The 16394-nt window shown below is 43.4% G+C and overlaps 1 protein-coding gene across 2 annotated transcripts in view; it reads left to right on the top strand.

The window, feature by feature from the left end:
- Positions 1–16394, top strand: part of LOC111231854 (receptor-type tyrosine-protein phosphatase F-like) — a 114333-nt gene that overhangs the window by 18132 nt on the left and 79807 nt on the right. For both annotated transcript variants that reach the window (XM_022759111.1, XM_022759109.1), the window contains exon 5: positions 9981–10250. In XM_022759111.1, the coding sequence (XP_022614832.1) occupies positions 9981–10250 (270 nt within the window). The remainder of the gene's footprint in view (positions 1–9980; positions 10251–16394) is intronic.

Here is a 16394-nt window from a genome sequence, read left to right as displayed (position 1 = left end):
GAAGTAAACCCAAATATCAAATCACATTTAAACCAAACAAGGCAACACAACTCAGTGGACTGGCAGTAGAAACTTAAGCTATCCCAAGCATGACTTGTCTCTAAGTGTAGTGTGTCTTCATGAGATGAAGCTGCACCATTCATACTAACTGAGACTCTTGATTCACCCTTATTGTCCAGTGATGAATCAAAACTCAGTAGTAAAATTAAACCTGTGCAGTGAGACTGTTTTCACCAGAGTCAGAGCTTTGGTATCCTTTTACCTTTTATAATGCATCTCATACTGGCTGAAGATGTGAGTGTGCAATGTTATGCTACAAACAAAACTATTTTTTTTAAATAATTGTATTTTACATTTTATTTTGTTTGTAGCATAACAAAACTTAGCTAAACTTAATTTAACTTAATTCAGAGATACTGGTTGTCCATTGTAAAGTCAATTGCATTGATTTATCACCCAAAGCTACAGTGCAGTGTAGGATGAACTAAAGGCTCACTCCACTGTCAGCTTCAAGATCCAATGCATCAGTCATAAAACCAAATTCTTCAGAATAAGATGACATTGTATTCCAGTGTTATACCCCCCTGTTGGAGAGAAAGAAACAGAGAATAATTCAAAGGATGAAACCTCATGTATCACTCAATGCATAGGCGACTTGAGAAATGTTGGCTCAGTAGCAGTGAGGATCTTATCTGATATGTTCCAGGGTTACAGATTGAACTCCTGGTACACTAAGGTGTTTTTAATCTAAGACATCATTAGCTTAACATCTTTCACATTTGTCATTTCTATTTTGACATCCAGACAGTATGTAGCTGCAGCACAGATTTATGCCCACTTCTGCTGCACACAATGAGTTGATATTTGAAGAGCACTTCATGCTTTGCAGCACCACAAGCTCCTAGCCTCACCACCTCACTAGTGATAACATTTCATGAAACGTACTGTCTGCATGATGGTTAAGTAGCCATTGTAATTAGCGGATTGTTACTTTTTTGATGACACTGTGAATTATTACTTAGATTTCTCTTTGAGGCAACTTGCACTGCTAAGGGTGAATTTGCATCATCTTGCTACCTTCATCTCTTTCCACTTAATTTGAAGCATTCATTGCCTAAATGTTCACTGTGTCTCAGTTTGAAAGAGGAAACAGGAAATTTGGTCCTGGGTAGTCCAAACTTTACTTAAGAGCATGACCAGGTCTCTTACAAATCAGTAGTGGGACTGGAATGAAGAGCTGAATGAGGAAGATTGCAGGAATGGTCAAGGTTTATGAGATGGTTTGTTTTTCTGACGTCATGATGCATCATACAAAGAGTGGAATTTGCTTTACACTGCTGAGAGCTGTACCTCCTATCAGCACTGACTTTAATATAGATTAATATGGATTTGAAGAAAGATGACAGATTAGACTTGTTGTCTGCTGCTGTCTTGACCAGGACCTGCTGGAAGAAGAGATCTTGTATCTCAGTGGGACCTTCGTGGTGTAATAAAAGACAAATAAAATAAAACTTGAAGCTGAGCTGTCAGTCCAGTTGAAGAAAAAAGCGACTTATACTTGTGATGCCATTCACAGTGTTTTTCAGTTGTATATGTTTAATCTTTGTCTATGAATCCTGCAGTAAGCATGCTGCCACATCACCTGAAATGCTGCATGATCTGACAATGCAAACAGGTCTTTGCTTCCCTAACCATCGAAGCTTTTCCTACTCCAGCTTTTTCTTTCTTCAGACTTGGCTCTTCATATCTTCTTCATTCATCCCTCCTTCTCTACCTGTCCCTCTTTCTCTCTTTTCTCTGGCATGTCAGTAAAGATATGAGTTTGTCTGCATTCTATCAGCCACTACTAATATGCATCTATTACTCCTAAATGTAATTATGGTGACTAAGTGACAATTTCAGTCTCACTTTGGTCTCAGTATTCAACAGTAGCAATAATAATATAACCTCTGACTCAATAAGCTGTTGTCATGGCATCATGACCACCATCCATGTCCTCAGGTAACTTTATGCTCTCTAAATGGTTAATTTAAGAAGATGATGATTCCCTCATTGATATCATCAGCATCAGAGCTTACACCTGTGCTGTACTAATTATCAACAATCAAGCATCTCAGTGGTATCTAAAGGTCTTACATTCACAAAGACAATACATTTATCCACCTGAAAAAAGTGATGATTTGAGGAGTCTCTAAATGGTCACAGTGGGAAAATAGAAATACATTTAGGTTTCCTTGCAGTAGTTATTGCATTATTCCAAAACTTTGCACTACAGTTAGTAATCAGCATAAGTCTCAGTGTCTTGGGATTAATGTGGTGGTGAGGTTTTAAATATTTTTATGACCCTGGTAGTTTTATTGCTCCTTTGGGTTTGAGGCACTACCCAAAGTGAAGGACTTCAAATATCAGGGAGAGTGGGTAATATGGATACAAGGTGAATTGGTGCAGCATGAACACCAGACTGAAGAATAAACTGATCCTGATCTACTGGTCAATCTACACACAGTCTACCAACCAACATGATCAAAGTATGACCATGAGCTTTGGGCAATGACTGAAACAATCCTGGATACAAGCAGCCACAATGAGTCTCGGGAGATTTTCCAGAGACACTCAATTAGAAAGTATCTCGGCATACTGTAGACCCAGAACATGCCACAGTGAGAATATATTCGAAAGAGTGGGAACAACAATTACACTGTAAAAGTTCCAAAATAACTCACCTAACCACAGAAGAAGAGATTACATGATGCATGAGTGTGCACAGCAAGTGCACATACACACAGAGTAAACTTCTGTTGGAGGGCATGCTGGGATTGTTGTTACTGGTTGTTATACTGTGTCTCATACAAATAAGTCAGAAGAGAGCATCAGCATATGACTGTTTTAATTTTATTTCTATATGTTGTCAAGCATGAAAAGACCAAAGTGAACACTGTAAGAGGATTACTGCATATAGGCAAAATATTTAAGCAGCATTTGTATAAGAAAGATTATTTTTGATCCATATAAGTCCATAATGCATAAATAGATCACTTTGACCACTTTAAGAGGTTTCCACTGTACATGATCCATTCCTAATAAAGGCATTTACATACATCATTGTCTAATATGTCATATGGCAACACAGTAAACACAATATCTGACACATTGACTTGATTCAGACTCCAGTCATGAATCTGGTCTAATCTTAAATGATCTGTGACCTAATTGAAAGTTGTAATACATTTTTTACAAAGCATTCATTATTTGTTTAAATTAAGTACGAACTGTTAGAAATGACATTACATTTAGTATAAAGTGTATGATGATTTGTTTAGAACTTGAACACAGCATGTGTCAATTCCTGATTTTGGATTTTGAGTCTTGATTAAATCAGCTTATTTGGGACTTAAGAACAATGACTCTGTGCCATCAATGGCTTGTTTTGAAATTCTGAATAATGACAAGCTTGGTCAAACAATATATAATATAGAGTCAAATAACTGTAAATATGACTGTAAGGAAGGAAAACACGAGTAGGCACACTAGGCTACCACAGCTCCACCTAAGGTTAACCAGGATTTACTGTTGACGTTAATCCTGTTTATTTTCCAGGATTAAACATGAACAGATAGTTATTCAAACCAGCTCCAGGTTTATATATTGTGTAAAATAACAGTACAGTACTTTGTTCTGAGCATTAGTTGTAAACATTATTACACTTGGACCACAGAGGGTTGGATTTATGCTGACTAAGACTTTTGCACAATAATATAATACATCTTTATATCATATTTACATTATATTTGGATTTAATTCTGAACAAATGTGTTTTTCAGACACCATCGGGCCTTGTAGGAACATCGGTCATGTGGCAGGCAGTGCATCTTCTACTGCACCCCCTGCACTGCCAGAGCTGTGAAGGAAGAAAAGGGGAATAAAAGTTTTGAAGGAATCTACATTTGTAATTGAAAATTGACTAGCAAAAAAAATTAAATGGCCTTTTAGGGGCTCTGTAGATAATAGGCTACAGGTGTAATAATATGAGGGAACAAATTGGCACTCTTTAATCCAGCTCCTTAAATAGCCTCCCATAATACATCACTGCTGTCCTTAGCTTCTTGTTGAAGTGCTGTGAGGCTACACTCAGAGACACTTCCCACACGACCAAATTAGAGACAGCCCTGTGCTGTGTGTTGGAAGATCAATGGGGAAATGAAATGCCCAAGGCCTAGCTTTTGCTGTGCACCTGCTGAAAATGTATCCGTCATTACTTTATTGTCCCATCACTGCCCACTGAGAAATTTTCCAACCCAATCCAACAAAATCCAACCCAACAGTTATCCATTATTATATCATTTAATATAACAGTTAGTCTTATAGTAATAGTGATGAAAATCATAATAATATTAGAAGTTGATAAGACTGTATGACTTGTGGAAGAACACCAACAATATGGTAATGCTAATAAACAACTAAATTATATTTTTAAACTATTGCTGGTACTAAAGTATATTATATACACTTCTTTTCATCACACTAGTGGTGTGGCTCTAGGAGTGCCACACTGCCAGAATGTTGTGGAGAGGATGATTGGTATTGTCCAAGATGGCCTCCATCTTACACTGCATGCGTCTCTCCACAAAAGTCCTGAGTGAGTCCAAACTCCTGCCAAGCACAGACCCAGCCTTTTTTACCAGCTTGTCCAGTCTCTTTGTGTTCATGTCAGACATGCTGCTGCCCTAGCAGACTGCAGCATAAAAAAGTACACTGGCCACCACTGACATGAAAAACATGTGCAGCATTTCACTGCAGACATCAAAGGACCTGAGCCTCCTGAGGAAAAAGAGCCGACTCTGCCCCTTCCGGTAGGTGGCATCCATGTTCAGAGACCAGTCCAATTTAAGCTTGTCATCTGAGTATTTCTGTATGAGGCAGGACTCAGAGTTGTATTGAAAGTCAGCCATATACAGGGTGAACAGGAATGGAGCCAGAACAGTCCCCTGTGGAGCCCCAATGCTGCTCATCACTGTCGCTGAGACAGAGTTACCCAGCCTGACGTACTGTGGTCATCTTGTCAGGTAATCCACAATCCAGGACGTGAAGCAGGGATCCACCCCCATCCCTTCCAGCTTCTCTCTAAGATGGGGGGTTGGATGGTGTTAAATGCACTTCAAATCAAAGAACATAATCCTCATGTAACCACCTGGCTCATCCAAGTAAGAATGAGCCCAGTGGAACATGTAAAGGACGGCATCATCCACTCCAATATGTTCTTTGTAGGCAAACTGTAGGGGCTTCTAGTGCATGTTCAAGGTGGAGAAGCAGCCGCTCCAGGGTCTTCATGATGTGTGATGTGAGGGACACCAGTCTGTAGTCATTTATCTCTACTTTAGGTACCGGAAAAAGACATGTTTTCCACAGGACCGGGACCGGGACCCTCCATGTTTGTAGACTTATGTTGAAGATCATCTGGAGAGGCTTAGCCAGCTGGGCTGCACAGTCCTTTAGCAGCTTCAGACACACACCATCAGAAGCTGTTGCCTTTCCAAGACATAGCCTCTTGAGCTCCGCCCTCACCTCCTTGGGTGTAAAGGACAGGAGACTTAACCCTAGTGTGGAGGGAGTTGCAGCTGCAGTTTCAGGTTGTGGAGGAGATGCCGTAGGAGAAGCTGCAGCTGAAGCAGTGGGAGAGAGAACACGTGAGGCTGTGTCAAACCTGTTGTAGAACAGGTTGAACTCATTGGCCTTGTCCACATCACCTGGTGTTGCCTGGCTGTTCTTCTCTTTATAGCCAGTGATGGTCCTCATCCCCTTCCACACCTCTCTGGTGTTGTTGTGCTGCAGCTTCCTCTCTACTTTCTTTTTGTAGTCCTCCTTCGCCTGCTTTAATCTCCTCTCAACTCATGTTGCACACACCTGAGCTTCTCCCTGTCTCCGTCCCTGAAGGCCTCCTTTTTCTGGTTGAGCAGGGTCTTGATGTTATCGGTGATCCAGGGTTTGTTGTTTGGAAAGCAGTGTACAGTCCTTGCTGGTATTACAGTGTCCATACATAAGTTAATATAGTCCATGGTTCATTTAACCATTCTATCAAGGTCAGGGTCCTTGCTTTTATAATTTTCCTGTGACTCCAACAGTACATTAGAGGCACAATCTGTGCCTCAAAACAGTCTTTTAGACACCCACTGGCTTCTGGGGTCCAGTTCCTGAATGAGCGGGTGGTTGCAGCCTGCCTCAGTACACAGGGCTTGTAGGAAGGCTGAAGAAAAACCAGATTATGATGTGAGCTGAAGCAGTGTAGGCCTCCTTGACATTTGAATACAACAGATCAAGTTTCTTACTTTCCCTTGTGGGACAGTCAACACACCAAGTGAAGCCAGTCAGGTGAAAGGTGAGAGTGACTTTTCTCTAATATTGCAATGAATGCATCAGGGTGTTGGGTCTGTACTCTCACAAGTCTTGTGAATGACGTCACACGCAACTGCAGGCTCTGCTCGTGGTTGAATGTAAACATGGCGACAATGTGTGAGAACTCCCTCAGTACATAGTACGGTCTAAGAACAACTGCCAACAGTTCAATATCCCAACAGCAGATCATCTCCTTCACTGTGATGTGACCAGGGTTGTACCATGTATTGTTCACAAGCAGAACCAGTCTTCCACCTTTTTTTTTTTCACTTGCTCTGGCGTCTCTGTCCGCTTGTACTGTAATGAAGCCGGGTAAATCCAAACAACGGTCGGGAGTGTTGTCGTTTAACATATGAGACTACACTCACGATATGCTCGCTGGTTCTTCACAAATGCCTCCAGTTCATCACACTTGTTAGCCAGGGAGTTGACATTTCCCATAAGGATCGATGGTAGAAAAGGCTTTCTCCATCTCCTAGCCTTTAGCTTAACCCCTGCTCTGCATCCACGGTATGGCTTCTTCAGCTCAGCTGGTATGGGATGTTAAACTTCATATCTGGTAAACATTAAAGCCAGGAGTTCTTCCTTTGTATACATTATTTTCTCCATCTTCAGACAAAACAGCGACTGCTGCCACTTGTTGCCAGTGCATCATTTGAACAATGTAAAGGAAACTGGACTCTGACGACTCTAACATTAGACAGATGCTAAATTTGGTTGGAAATGAAAATCAGGTTGACATCAAAATCCAATGGTGGCTCATTGACATTGTGACCTTTAGCAGATGCTGGGTTTTGTTTACAACTAGAATCTTGGTATTTTATAGGTCAAGATGGCGTTGACATGAGACATTTGGGAGACATCTACTTTCCGCATTAATATGTCAAATTTGCATGTCTTCAGAAGACAGAAAATACCCTGTTAACACATCAATGTTGAATGTCTTAAAGTGTTTAAATTTGGGTGCTGCTACTTCACCAGCCCTTTTAAAGAGAAAAAAACAATTGATGGAGGTGAATGAATGGAGGTTAGTAAATAATATTGATTTAATTGGGCTGAAGAAATAATATTGATTTAAGGTGCCATTGAGAAAAAATGTAATTTGTAATACTCGACTAATTAATTTAATGTGGGCGTGTTTGTCCACTAGATGGAAGTATTAGAACACAAATAGCAACCTGATGAATTTTGAGTATATTAGGGGAAAAAAGAAAGAACTTGGGTTGTGTGAATTATATTTTACTGTTTTTTGTAATCTCATTTTACTTTTGTCCTTTGTTGATTAGGAATCAGTTTTCCTGTTTAAAACACAACATTTGTGTTTATAAAGGAATCCTTGTATAACTGTAACTGGATGAAAACCCATATGGTCTGCTGTTCACCTTCTGTGTAGGAATAAAAACCTGTAGAGGATGTAGAGACAGCAGGGATCACCATTAATTTAACTTGGGTCAATTGAACAACTGACATAGACTGCATATGAACAGATAATTGTACTTGAACAGATATCACTCAAATCAGCTCAAACTCGCTCCATGCTGCTCACAGTGTTACATTACCTCAGCAGCACCCATGGTATGTGGTTGTTCAAATCCCCAATTTGACCATCTGTTGTGAATTTATTAATTAAAGCATGCTATTGTTATTTTATATATTACATGGACGTGTTGTCTCGGGTACGACAATACTTGATAGGTTAAAGCAAACTGTCTACGGATAAGCAAAACTTAAAGGACATAAAGGCGAGCCTTCTTTTTCACACATCAAGATATTTTGATTTTGTGGTTTAAACACTGTATTACACCATAGACAAGCTGTTTGCGTTAGACAGAGCTCAGTGTGGTAGTGCTTGTGCATAGGAGTATGGTTCAAGGGTTATGAAAATGTAGGGCTGAAGGAAAAAGGCTGATAAAGTGTAAAATACATAAACACTAAATGTGGCTAAAACACATTTTTGTCAATGGCCCAGTTCAAGGCAGCTCATCACTCAGCTTCTGTATTGGTGCTCCTGCTGCTTCTCCCAAGTGGCAAGGCACTGATCCGAATCTACACTGACCATGTATAATTACCTCACACAACCCAAGTTAAATAACCTGTTGAACTTTAAGATGTTCAAAATGGGATGTCTCCCCTTGATTACATCCATGGTGTTGCACTCAGAAAGTGATGGCAGTAGATGTGAGTGAAGAATCACAATGAGAGTTTGAGGTAATCCAGCAGCACAGCTCGAAGAAAGTCCCAGTCACTAATGATAATCTCTGACCACAGTGAACTGGTATTGGGATTGTTGACAGTGACAACAACTTGTAACAAGGTTAAAAACAATTCATCTTACAAAGACTGAGACAGCTTCACTTAAAACCTCTAAAACACTCTATCACAGTGAATGAAAGAATGTAAACACTGTGGTTGCAGAGACACAGTCTCCTGTTTACTGAACAGGAGACTGTGTCTCTGCAACCACAGTGCAACCATAAGACAAGGAGAACTAAACATGCGTGGATGTATTTTCAGTCATTTCTCATATGAAGTGAATGAAAGAATTTAATCACAGTCACTGTAGGTAATAAATTTAAAGTACAATATGATACACACACATAAATTATGTGTCTACTTTTGTGGAAGGAAAAAACACCTACCACAGAATACCTACAGCAGAACTGCTATTAACCAGCATGAAACCAGCTTTAGAAAATCAGATGCTTAACACAGATTGCAAACACAAATGATGCATAAAACTCTCTCATTTGAGGTAACCATACTGTGTTAGATGTTTTTTACTAATACTTCTAGCAGCCATTGTTTTCCATTCACTGCTGTTCATGTTGTTGCTGTATCAAAATCAAGTTGCAGAGACTTGAGTCTTGCTTATGTAAGGTGAACCATGACACTGAACATCCTGTCCACTGTAGTCAGACTATCATTATCTAATCTTAATCCAAGTAATCCATCTGGAAAAGTAGATTGATTAAAAGTTCTGCACTACTAGCTAATAGTAACTTTATGACAAAATAAAAACTATTCGGTACAAACTAAATTTAAATACATAGAAATATTATAAAATCATAAATGAAAGCACTGGGTTGCTTGAGGGTCTCTAACAGAACTCTGAGAGTGGATTTAGCCCAAAACGCTAGTTAAATTATTTGTAGTAACAGCGTCTGAAACAACAGACTCGGTGACAATAAATCTCTCTTTATAACATTAAAACCTGATAGATTTCCATACAAATTTTAAAAAGCAACTTAGACTAACATCAATGACAGTCTCTAATATAAAATGTAGGACAAAGAGCTGAAACTACTTCTAAACCAGATTTATGAAAACCTGCCTATAAATTGGCTTTAAACTTAGTTGAAAAAAAACATTTGCACTCTCCATGAAATAGTCTGAAACAGATAAAGAAACATGATGGGACAGTAAAACTCCACCAGGCCTAGTATTAATGCTACTATTATACAGGTTCACACGCAGTGCTGCACAGTACAAGCCAGACCAGTCAGACATGGAGTCAGCTCTGTGGTCCAGTGACACCCCCTACCCCTCCACTCCTCCCTCTCCTCTCATACAACCTCTCTTTACCCCCGCAGTTCGTCGTGTGCCTCCCCGTTTCTCCATCCCCCCCACAAATCATGAGGTGATGCCTGGCGGCAGTGTCAACCTGACCTGCGTGGCTGTCGGCGCTCCCATGCCTTATATCAAGTGGATGACTGGTGAGGCGGAGCTGACCCGAGAGGAGGAGATGCCCATCGGCCGCAATGTCCTGGAGCTTACCAACATCCGCCAGTCTGCCAACTACACCTGCATGGCCATATCCTCCCTAGGCATGATCGAGACCACGGCACAGATCACTGTCAAAGGTGAGAAGCAATCTGACTCTGTAGGGGGAGGGGCATCTGGTAGAATGTGGCCTCACATGGAACCAAATTTGAATAAATGAATTACATTTGTAATTATTGCTCTTATAGAATTTAAATATTATGTATAAGAAATAAAAAAAGCAGCTAAAATGTACTCACTATATGAACACAAACAGGTAGGCGCACGCCTCACCTACATCACACACACACCTCTATGAGGGGCCGTCAGGGACATTATCTAGAATTACCATGCATATACACATATGAAACCATATTCATTCAAATACTATACTGAAAACCTCACACACATACAAGTGAAAGGGTTTTACATTCACTACTTAAAACACAACTGAAAAGGTCTCATATATACTTGTGAAACCTTTTACATACTACTGAAATTGTACTCGTACTCGTACTCGTCGTCTCCCGCTCATCCAGATCCGGGTCACGGGGGCAGCAGCCTCAGCAAAGAGGTCCAGACAGCCCTCTCCCCTGCCACTTCCACCAGCTCTTCCGGGAGAATCTCGGGGCGTTCCAAGGCCAGCCGAGAGATATAATCCCTCAAGCTTGTCCTTGGTTGGCCCCTAGGCCTCCTCCCGGTGGGACATGCCCAAAACACCTCCACAGGGAGGCGTCCAGGAGGCATCCTCACCAGATGCCCGAACCACCTCAACTGGCCCCTCTCGACATGGAGGAGCAGCGGTTCTACTCCGAGTCCCTCCAGGATGACCGAGCTCCTCACCCTATCTCTAAGGCTGAGCCCGGCCACCCTGCAGAGGAAACTCATTTCAGCCGCTTGTATTCGCGACCCCGTTCTTTCGGTTATGAACATAGGTGAGGGTTGGAACGTAGATCGACCGGAAAATCGAGAGCTTCACCTTCCGGCTTAGCTCCATCTTCCCCACAACGGACCGATTCAGCCCATCACTGCTGACGCCGCCCCAATCCGCCTGTTGATCTCCCGTTCCATCCTACCCTCACTCGTGAACAGGATCCCGAGATACTTAAACTCCTCCACCTGAGGCAAAGCCTCCCCCCCAACCCGGAGCAGGCAATCCACCCGTTTCCGGCTAAGAACCATGGCCTCAGACTCAGAAGTGCTGATCTTCATCCCAGCCGCTTCACACTCAGCTGTGAACCTCCCCAGCTAGAGCTGAAGGTGCTCGATGAAGCTAAGAGGACCACATCATCCGCAAAAAGCAGAGACGAGATCCTCCCGCCACCGAACCCAAACCCCTCCACCACCTGGCTGTGCCTAGAAATTCTGTCCATAAAAGTTATGAACAGAACCGGTGACAAAGGGCAGCCCTGACGGTGCTCGATGAAGCTAAGAGGACCACATCATCCGCAAAAAGCAGAGACGAGATCCTCCCGCCACCGAACCCAAACCCCTCCACCACCTGGCTGTGCCTAGAAATTCTGTCCATAAAAGTTATGAACAGAACCGGTGACAAAGGGCAGCCCTGACGGAGTCCAACCCTCACCGGGAACAAGTCCGACTTACTGCTGGCTACGCGAACCAGACTCACATTCCTTTGATAAAGGGACTTCATGGCCGCTAACAAGGGGCCATCCACCCCATACTCCCGGAGCACCCCCCACAGGGAGCCCCTGGGGACACGGTCGTAAGCCTTCTCCAAATCCACAAAACACATGTGGACTGGATTGGCAAACTCCCATGCCCTCTCCAGCACCCTAGCGAGGGTAAAGAGCTGGTCCACAGTTCCACGTCCAGGACGAAAACCACATTGTTCCTCCTCGATCTGAGGTTCAACTACCGACCAGACCCTCTTTTCCAGTAACCTGGCATAGACCTTACCGGGGAGGCTGAGGAGTGTAATTCCCCGATAGTTGGAACACACCCTCTGGTCACTCTTCTTAAAGATGGGGACCACCACCCCAGTTTGCCACTCCAGAGGCACTGCCCCCGATGTCCACGCAATGTTGCAGAGGCGTGTCAACCAAGACAGTCCTACAACATCCAGAGCCTTGAGATACCCAGGTCGGATCTCATCAACCCCCGGGGCTCCGCCACCACGCAGTTGTTTCACTACCTCGGCGACTTCTGCCCCGGGGTTAGATCATCCATCCCCAGGTCTCTTGACTCTGTTTCCTCCACAGAATACATGTTGGTGACATTGAGGAGCTCCTCAAAGTATTCCTTCCACCATCCGACTATATCCTCAGTTGACGTCAGCAGCTCCCTGCCCCCACTGTAAACAGTGTGAGCGAGTTGCTGCCTTCGCCCCCTCAGGCGCCAGACAGTTTGCCAGGACCTTTTTGGAGCCGATCGATAGTCTTCCTCCATAGTCTCACCGAACTCCTCCCACGCCCGAGTTTTTGCCTCAGCAACTGCCGCGGCTGCGCTCCGCTTGGCCCGCCGGTACCAGTCAGCTGATTCCGGAGACCCACAGGCCAACCACGCCCTGTAGGCCTCCTTCTTCAGCCTGACGACTTCCCCCACCGCCGGTGTCCACCAGCGGGTACGGGGGTTACCGCCACAACTGGCCCCAGCTACCCTGCAGCCGCAGCTCGCAACAGCCGCCTAAACAACAGCAGAGTGGAACAAGGCCCATTCGGACTCAATATCCCCCACCGCTCTCGGGACGTGATCGAAACTCTGCCGGAGGCGTGAGTTGAAAATCGTCTTGACGGGTTCTTCCGCCAGGCTTTCCCAGCAGACCCTCACAACCTGTTTGGGCCTGCCAGGTCTGCGCGGTGTCTTCCCCCGCCATCTGATCCAACTCACCACCAGGAGGTGGTCAGTTGACAACTCTGCTCCTCTCTTCAACCGAGTGTCCAAAACATACGGCCGCAGGTCTGATGATACGACTACAAAGTCGATCATAGACCAGCGACCTAGGGTGTCCTGGTGCCATGTGCACCTGTGGACATCCTTATGTTTGAACATGGTGTTAGTTGTGGCCAAACTGTGACTAGCACAGAAATCCAATAACTGAACACCACTCGGGTTCAGATCGGGCAGGCCGTTCCTCCCCACCACACCCCTCCAGGTCACGCTGTCGTTGCCCACGTGAGCGTTGAAGTCTCCCAATAGGACAATGGAGTCCCCTTTCGGGGCACTTTCCAGCACCCGTCCCAAGGACTCCAAAATGGGCGGGTAGTCTGAACTGCTGTTCGGCGCATAAGCACCGACAACAGTCAGAACCCGATCCCCGACCCGGAGGCGCAGGGACGCAACCCTTTCGTCTACCGGGGTGTACCCCAACATACAGGCAGAGAGCCTGGGGGCCACCAAAAAGCCCACCCCGGCCCTCCGCCTCTCCCCCGGAGCAACTCCAGCAAAGAGGAAAGACCAGCCCCTCTCAAGGACTTGGGTTCCGGAGCCGACGCTGTGAGTTGAGGTGAGGCCGACTATATCTAGCTGGTACCGTTCCACCTCTTCCACAAGCTCCTGCTCCTTCCCTGCCAGAGAGGTGATGTTCCATGTTCCAAAAACCAGTTTCCATAACCGTGGATTGGACCGCCAAGGCCCCCGCCTTGGTCTGCTGCACAATTCACATTGCACCGGACCCCGCTGACTCTTCCTGCAGGTGGTGGGCCCACTGGGAGACAAACTCATGTAGCCGGTTCGGGCTGGGCCTGCCTGGGCCCCATGGGCTAAGGCCCGGCCACCAGGCACTCGCCCACGGGCCCCAACCCCAGGCCTGGCTCCAGGGCGGGGCCCCGGTATCCCTCCGGGCCGGGTACACAAGTTCTTGATCGTTTTACTCATTGGGATCTTCTGAACCATTCTTCGTCTGGCCCTTCACCTAGAACCAATCTGCCATGGGAGACCCTACCAGGGGCAAAATGCCCCTGACAACATAGCTCCTAGGGTTAGGGCTCTCAAACTGCTCCGCCACGGTAAGGTGGCGGTTCAAGGAGGAGCTACTGAAATCCTCTCACACAAACAACTGAAAAAGTATGCGCTCACATACACAACTGAAACGCCCACACACACACAACTGAAACACTCTCACACACACAACTGAAACAATCTCGCACACACAACTGAAAATTCAGGATTTCAGTTGAAATGGAAGGCATTTCAGTTGAAACGGAAGGTTGAAGCCTGTGGTGTTTGTTTGTTCCAGTGGTGTTATTGCGAAAGTCATGCTTCTATTTTTGAAGTACAATGACAGTAGCCACCTGGTCTGTGTACTTTGCGGACAACGAATGAACTAAATTAATGAACTCTTGCAATGAACTAAATATTGCCAACCTCAGCTTCAATCAGGACATCTAACTGTGATCAATGTTAAAGAATCAGGGGAAGATTACCTGTATTTGCAAGTTACATCATAACTTACTAACATTATACATAAAACTTCTTTCACTTGAATGAGTTATCATGTATATGCAGTAACTACTCCCATTCAGGGATGCTGCATTCATGGCAGTGCAACTTAAACTAAGGATTATGCAAAACCTATCCCAGATTCAGAAGCATTAAGGCTGAAAATTATGTTCACTATTTAAAACTCCCCAAATTTTATACCAGTATGTCAGAATATTCTTTTGCCACTATCTATCACTATTGAATAAGCAACATTAGTGTTTGGCATATTAACATGGATGGATAGATTTATAATGGATAACTTCAACGAGTATTGCTTTTATTTATTTTTGAATGAGGCAGAGATTATGACAAAAAACAAGATGAAAAATTTATATGTTTATACATTGACTGTACATAGATAAACCTCTCTAAGCATCCAGTAAATTAAAAGACACTGTTTAAATCCAAAACTTAATCAAAGTATTATAAATCACTATCTGTTTTTTACTTTATTATACAGTATGATTATTATATTATATGGTTATTATAATTATATGGTTATTATAATCACTCAAAGTGCCTTGGATGTTTTTCCTTTGAGAGGAGAAGTGTAGTAGATGCTGCTAAAACAGAAAATATTTTGACAGTTTAAAACTGTCTTTGTTTTGTGGTAACTGATTTGTGCCACATCTGGCTTTAAAATGAAGGTTAATATCTCCTCTTTCTGTAGAGGGTGTTTATATCGACAGATGAACAGTGTAAGAAGTGTAGGTTTAGTTTTTAGTTGCAACTACAATTCCCCCATTTTAGTGGACCAAATATAATTTGATCAGTTAAATAAACTTAGGTTATGTAGTCTGATATTTCAGTTCAAATCTTTTCATTCATTGACTGTCTGGTCTATGATCCATATACATCAGAAGATCTCTGATATCTGACCCTTTGATGCTTTCTAGGCCTCAACTGGACACTGACCTTTAGCTTTTGGTCTAATTTTGTGACACACCTGGTCAGATGGACTGAGGCCATGTGAATGACTTTGCCAGTCAAGTTAGCCCACTGCTGGGTGGTAAAAACCTCTGTTGATGTTTAGGATTGTCATCTTCCTGCATTGTCCTGAAATTGCCAAAATTTGTGAAAAGGAAAAAAAAGAGGCTTCAGTTGCTTCACTGTACACCCAGTATGGCTCTGAATTGCTCAATGCCTAGCCAGTGCTTTAATTTAGGTAATTGTTTCATTTAAAATCAAAGAAGCTCAACCACAGAGCCATAACAACTAACATCTTACTGCCCAAATTTTACATACTGAACTGTGTCAGCTAACCTGTTGCCAATTCTAGCCTGGCCTTCTCCAGTTATCCAGGTGCAGTCATACAGTAGGTAGCCTCAGTAGTCCATGTTGTCGATGACAGCCACACGGTTGAGTTATACATCAGCTTTGCAGGACCCACACCTATCAAACAGAAACACAGGGCATTTATTACATTAGTACAAACATTTCTTTGGTCTGTACAGTCTGTATCCTCACACACAATGCTGGTAACACGCATTTGTTAACACAAACTAGAGCTTAAAAAATAAAAACTGTCAAAGTCAGTACACGTTACAGCTGTGATGTTAATGACAAGGCTAACTAACTCCTAGTTAGCAAGAAAACTAAACGCAAGAGTTTACTCACTTACCTGTAAATAACCGTGCATCTATTGTCGAAGTCCCGGGCTCTGGGTCTGTCTCCTCTGCTCCTTTCGTATAGTTTTATCCCAAAAGTGTGTAATATCTTGAGCGAAGCAACGTTGCCCAAGTTTTTGTGTATTACCTGGTAGAAAACAGCAAGAGTTGCGACAAAGCACATTCACTGAAAGA

Source organism: Seriola dumerili, unplaced genomic scaffold (genome assembly GCF_002260705.1).
Source record: "Seriola dumerili isolate Sdu_G_001 unplaced genomic scaffold, Sdu_1.0 BDQW01000319.1, whole genome shotgun sequence".
Taxonomy (NCBI): Eukaryota; Metazoa; Chordata; class Actinopteri; order Carangiformes; family Carangidae; genus Seriola; species Seriola dumerili.
Note: the sequence above shows the minus strand (reverse complement) of the source record. Positions and strands in the feature narration are given on the sequence as shown.